Source organism: Olea europaea, unplaced genomic scaffold (genome assembly GCF_002742605.1).
Source record: "Olea europaea var. sylvestris unplaced genomic scaffold, O_europaea_v1 scaffold2237, whole genome shotgun sequence".
Lineage (NCBI taxonomy): Eukaryota > Viridiplantae > Streptophyta > Magnoliopsida > Lamiales > Oleaceae > Olea > Olea europaea.
In genome coordinates this window covers 110,671-116,227 of record NW_019240409.1, presented here as the reverse complement: position 1 = coordinate 116,227, position 5,557 = coordinate 110,671, and the positions used below count along the sequence as shown (strand labels likewise).

Below are 5,557 nucleotides of genomic sequence, written 5' to 3'. Positions count from 1 at the left end.
TCTAATTCGATTGGAATCGAGCCAATGAAAAGTGGTATTTAATTTCATGACAACTTCGAGTTTGTCATTTTTGGCGATTTGCTAATCTAATTCGATTGGAATCGAGCCAATGAAAAGTGGTATTTAATTTCATGACAACTTCGAGTTTGTCATTTTTGGCGATTTGCTAATCTAATTCGATTGGAATCGAGCCAATGAAAAGTGGGTTTTGATTTCATGATAACTTCGAGTTTGTTCATTTTTGGCGTATTGCTAGTCCAATTCGATTGGAATCGAGCCAATGAAAAGTGGTATTTAATTTCATGACAACTTCGAGTTTGTCATTTTTGGGGATTTGAAACATATAAAGTAGAGTCAATGCAATACGTTCCATCATTGAAGCACTTCTCCAAGAGGCTAAAGGCATATTTGAAGGAGGTTTTGAAAACTCAAAAACTACTTGTGAGACTAAGAAACTTCAGCCTGTTTCAATAATTTCCTAGGAGTGGTTCGTTGGCTTGGAAGAGCTTTTAGAGGAAGCTCGCTCATAGTAGCTTCCTCAAAAAGCTCTTCCATATAAAGCAAAAGCCCCACAAAGCAGGCCCTTAATAGCTTAGGACATAGTAATTGCATTAGAATTGAAAAGGCTTTTTGAGTTTTTATTACAGCATTGATTCTGCATGCAACACACTAAACTGTAGTAGTATAGACTAAATTTAAAATATGTCCTTCATAGTTTAGATGTGGTGATTCAACATGATATCAAAGTATGCAAAAGACCTGAATTAAGATTCGTCTCCACCTACTTACGAAGACTATGCATGTCGAAGACAAAATTTAAACAAATAAATGTGACATCTCTCCAATAGCTTAAACTTTTAGATGAAATGGTTCATCACGCCTGCATACGACCTAAGTGGTAAGGACCACCAGCTCAAATCAAATATTAAGAAGAATCGATCTCAATGAGTAGATGAGTTCTCCTCTTCCATATTGTCGTCTTATTAAGCCCATGTCTTGACCTCCATTATTTTCAATCTCTTTTTTCTACATATTCATTTTCAATCATGCATTCGCACAATAAAACATGCTACACGTTAACCCAAAACTTTCCCTACTTTTTAGTTTTTAATTACGCATTCTCCGAAAAATCAGTATTCAAAACTCTATTTTCCCCAAAATGCTGGTCGTCAATCAGGGGCTAAGATACATAAAATTCTATACATTACCATCAAAGAGTCCATCTTCAAGTTCATGGCCAATACTTGCAGCATAAGTAGGTTTCAGATATTCCTTCTCTACCCTAGGAAAGCACCGTGCCTTCCCTGTAGATGACCCTCGTTCACGCTTTTGCTGTTCCTTCAGAGGTAAGCAGTTTGTTTTTTGTAAGTTAATCAATGTGATTTAAATTGCAGTCAAACGATAAAATTGATAAAGAAAATGTTTACCAGACGGCTCTAAATTTCTTGAAGCTATATGTCAAATATGGTATAGAATTCTCCATCAGATTTTCCAGCACCTTAGGCACAGTTCCAGCATAGAAATACGTAACTACAAGAGTTAAATACAGATAGAGAAATGGCAAAAAGACCACTATATTTTTTCACCTCATATATAATTAGACGCTGGATTAATACTTGGCGAAGGGTCATTAAGTTGCGATGCAATAGAGCGTGGTAGAATATTCCAATATATGTCTGCATAAAGTAAAGACCAAACACCTGGAGGAAGAAAAGGTAAGTAAAGGACTTAAAAATACATTAAACGACAAGGAGATATATAGATTTCTTTTGTCTACCTTGTAGACCAAACTGCGAGCTCTATACTCTACATTTTCATTATTTTCACATTTAACAAGCTTCACTGATATCTTTCCCCCCATTCTGGTGAAGTACTGAATTGCAAGGAGGTAAACTGCTGTCAGACAAAACCTGGAAAAAATGCATTTGAAAGGATGTCATAACGCCAAAATCATTTTCATAAAAACGAGTTTCTGAATTTAACAACAGTTGTTTCCAAAACCATAACCTACAAATGATTTCCCATGTAAAAGCTTCAAACTAATAGATAATTTTGGTATTTAATTATTTTATTTCCTCGAACCTATGCATGGAATTTTTCGTAATGAGTGGTGGGAAGACAAACTCAAGATCATCAACCTTCTCTAATACCATATGAAATGAGATGTAAGTTGTTATAAATGAGAGAACAATTTACTAGCATTTATTTTTTAGATACTTCTTTGTTTTAATCTCTCTTGAACCAGTTAAAGGCTATACATGCATGACCTAGTGAAGAAGAACTGGAAGAAAGAAGTTGGATCTCATATAAAGCAAGACTCTTTTTCGTTATGTTCATCTAAACATGAATTTCATAATAATGAACAAATGCAGTCAGCATTTGAGTTAGCAAATACTACATATCATTCATTAAGAATCAAACAAAACTGTAATGTACCATACACCATTTTTCATTGCATACTTTCAGAAAGAGAAATTTGTCATCATATTAAGCCCCAGGTTGACAACCATTACTTTTAAACACTTTTTTCTACGTACTCATTTCAACCGCACATTCACATAATTTTATTATACAAGTAAATCCAAAACTTTTCCCTAATGTTTAACCACATATTCTCATAAAAATTACTATTTGAAACTTTTTTCCCCCATAATGGTTGTCAAACAAGGGCCAAGTTGCAAGATTCATAGAAAAAATAATAATAAATAAATATTATGCGTAAATTAAAGCTAACATTTTTATCCTCACTGATTTGATCAGCTTAGACAGACCATCAAAGCAAGGACGAAAACTCAATTACACAAACTGGAAATTTTCTCTTTTAATTTCACAATAAATCTAGGGTCATCCACAGATATCCTTTTCCGCCATGCCATTTTGGAACCTGAACAATTGTAGGAAACAAAAAAATCCAGGGCCAAGTATTCTACCACTTACATAAGGAGTTTCTTGTCCTTTGTCCTGAGGGGTTGGGGGCATATATTTAGGAAAGAATCAAGGAATTAATGAGATCAAGTAACTCACTTCAAGAAGTCAGACCCAATAACTTCATAGAGATGAGCATAAGCCAATTCAAAAGGAAGCTGGAGACATATGATACTCAATATAATAATGGCATCATTTCTAAATCTCATCAACCATCTCAACCATTCTTCTCTTTGGAAGAATGCTTTCTCTTTCATACTATCCGTCCCTCTTTTCATCATAAGTTCTGCAGGGGATGTTAATGAGCTCTGTTCCACTTGGAAAAATTTATAATCGGATTCTGTACCCGCCGAATGATTTATATGCCACCTGTATCATCCGGACATGGTAACACAACAGGATGTGGAAACATGAGTGCAAAAAGATATTTGTAAAGAAATGCAATTAAAAGTATCCACATCAGATGGAAACTGTTATAGCTGTTCAAAAACTGGATTACACATACCTAGCTAAAAGAGCTGAATTTTTTCGTTTCCAGAATTGGAAAAACAACACGGCCCAAGAAATCAGGCATATGAAGAAAATAGGGAGAACCAAAAGTTGTATTGACCTGGGGTTAACAAAAAGCAAAAGAAAGCATCCCTCAATAAGAGTAATAAAAAGCACAAAATTTGACATAGATGTCCACGTCTGGTGTACAATATTCGATAGTACTTGTGGGTGTAAAGCAACATTTTAACTTCTTTTCTTATTTAAATTGTTGAGTATTGTCTAATCCATCTTAATAGAAATGCTAATATAAGACGAAGTTAAATATGGCCTACCCAAAATCAACCAACTGCATTGTAAGTCCTAATGTAGCTGGAAACAACAACCACCTTGTGTACTTTCCGAGGAAAGCAAAGTAGATGGCAATCTACAAGCACAACACATTCACAGTTACTAAATGAGATGAATGTGGTTTACTATGAAGAAAATGAATATTAAGGAGCAGCTTATAAATGAATGTAGCAAAAGTACAGCTACCAACACCATTTGACATTTACCTTCACTCCGTAGTATAAATATATCGCGTCAAGTGGCTGTGTTGTAAAGTCCCACCAGTTCAGTGCCCAACTTCTTAGGAGCTTCTTCCGCTTGTTTTCATCTATAAAATATTCATCTTATTTTGCATGTGCATGACTGCTGATAATTTTGTCATAAATAAGAAGAAGAAGAAGAATACCATGCAATGGCAATACTTCTTTGACTATACCCTCTGATTCCAATTTCTGAAGTAGAGGTTCCCTCGGCAACCAGTCGACCTCTCTATGATCAAAATTCAATTCTATAACCGACTTGCCTGTGTTCACCTGTGACATTTGGCCTTAACATCAGTTACTAAGTGAGAATTTTGGTACAGAACACATGCTTGTGTTTGGAAGCACACAAATGGATATGTAAAGTTGTCCCAAAAGACATTCATATCCATTATGTGACAGCGGAGATGATTTTCCTGTCTCACAATTCAGAAGAACGTAATCAATGATCTGTATCCTATAACAATTAAAGAAAAGAAAAAATAGTGATTAAGCTATAATTCCATTCTCGAGACCATATACGAAGGGGAAAAGACAAATGCAAACATAGAAATACACGGATTTGTAGCTGCTCATCCTCAATGTGAGAGCTATGACAAAGAAGGAGTATTACAAAGTTTTCCTAACACCTGTCTTATCTAGACCCTTGAGATTCCTTTACACAGTGCAGGAAGCTGGGAGACCTAATACATAGAAATGAATGCCAAATATACCCTATATCAAAAAGTTTCATCATTTTATTGTACAGAGAGATGAATGCCTAATTTTAGGTCTATCCACAAGGTAAATTGAGCAGTATGATTGGCCTCCACGCAATCCAACAAAAACTCCAACAGTTAAAGCCTCGATGTTGTCATAGCTACTCCATCTATTGACCACACCTTATTTAGAATCTGAAACTGACAAAATGAAATAGAACAGATTGTATATTCTCCTTACATAGTTTGAACTCCCAGGCCCAATCAATGAGCCTACTTACCACTGGACATTCTTATTGTTGCAATGAAAAAAAAAAAAGCATAAAGAATAATACTAAACCAAGCACAAAGAATAAAATTAACACACAATCCTGTATATTATGTGATTGTAGCAACGGAAATGCTCACACCAAGTGAAAAAGGATCCATCAGGCTGCCTAACAAAGGCTTCTACCTCATCCCATTCAAATGGCAAATCCATTCCTGAAATAAGCACAGGACGTTCAGTGCACGTTTTATACATAGACAGAATGCGAATAAATTTAGCTTCTTTTTCTTTGTTCCTACCAAACAGGCAATCGAGATTTTTTAGGTAAATATGAACGCAGACTGCTGGGGAAGCACAATAAGCAAAAGACTAATGAGTACTGCATGACTGCTACCTATATGAGTTCGTTTTGTGAATTGCAACTCAGCCGCAGCCTTCCCCAGAATCTCCAATGGTGCTGACAAATGAAAAATACAAAATGGAAAACTAGCAATCATAACCCCCCCCCAAAAAAAAAAAAGTTTGATTATTAATTAAAGCTTTTCTCTATTTGCAAAAGTGCACACAACAGACAGAATCGAACTGTA

At 35.4% G+C, this 5,557-nt stretch overlaps 1 protein-coding gene across 1 annotated transcript; it reads right to left on the bottom strand.

Annotated features, from left to right (window-relative positions):
• Positions 1-343: 343 nt before the first annotated feature.
• On the bottom strand, positions 344-5,010 carry LOC111380968 (anoctamin-like protein At1g73020). Its single transcript, XM_023004652.1, has 9 exons — positions 4,151-5,010; positions 3,972-4,072; positions 3,750-3,841; positions 3,431-3,535; positions 3,025-3,294; positions 1,778-1,910; positions 1,587-1,700; positions 1,428-1,498; positions 344-1,338 (listed from the first exon to the last, which is right to left on the bottom strand). Exons 1-9 carry the CDS (start codon positions 4,284-4,286, stop codon positions 1,278-1,280), a joined length of 1,083 nt encoding a protein of 360 aa, XP_022860420.1. The 5' UTR covers positions 4,287-5,010; the 3' UTR covers positions 344-1,277.
• Positions 5,011-5,557: the final 547 nt, after the last annotated feature.

What these genes read in the sequence shown, in the direction of transcription:
- LOC111380968 (XM_023004652.1), bottom strand. Translation starts at nt 4,286, where the DNA reads ATGTCACAGGTGAACACAGGCAAGTCGGTTATAGAATTGAATTTTGAT. An exon ending in AATTCAGCTCTTTTAGCTAG is followed by an intron (nt 3,295 to 3,430) that starts GTATGTGTAATC and finishes CGGATGATACAG; the next exon opens with GTGGCATATAAATCATTCGG. An exon ending in AGCGTCTAATTATATATGAG is followed by an intron (nt 1,499 to 1,586) that starts GTGAAAAAATAT and finishes ACTGTGCCTAAG; the next exon opens with GTGCTGGAAAATCTGATGGA.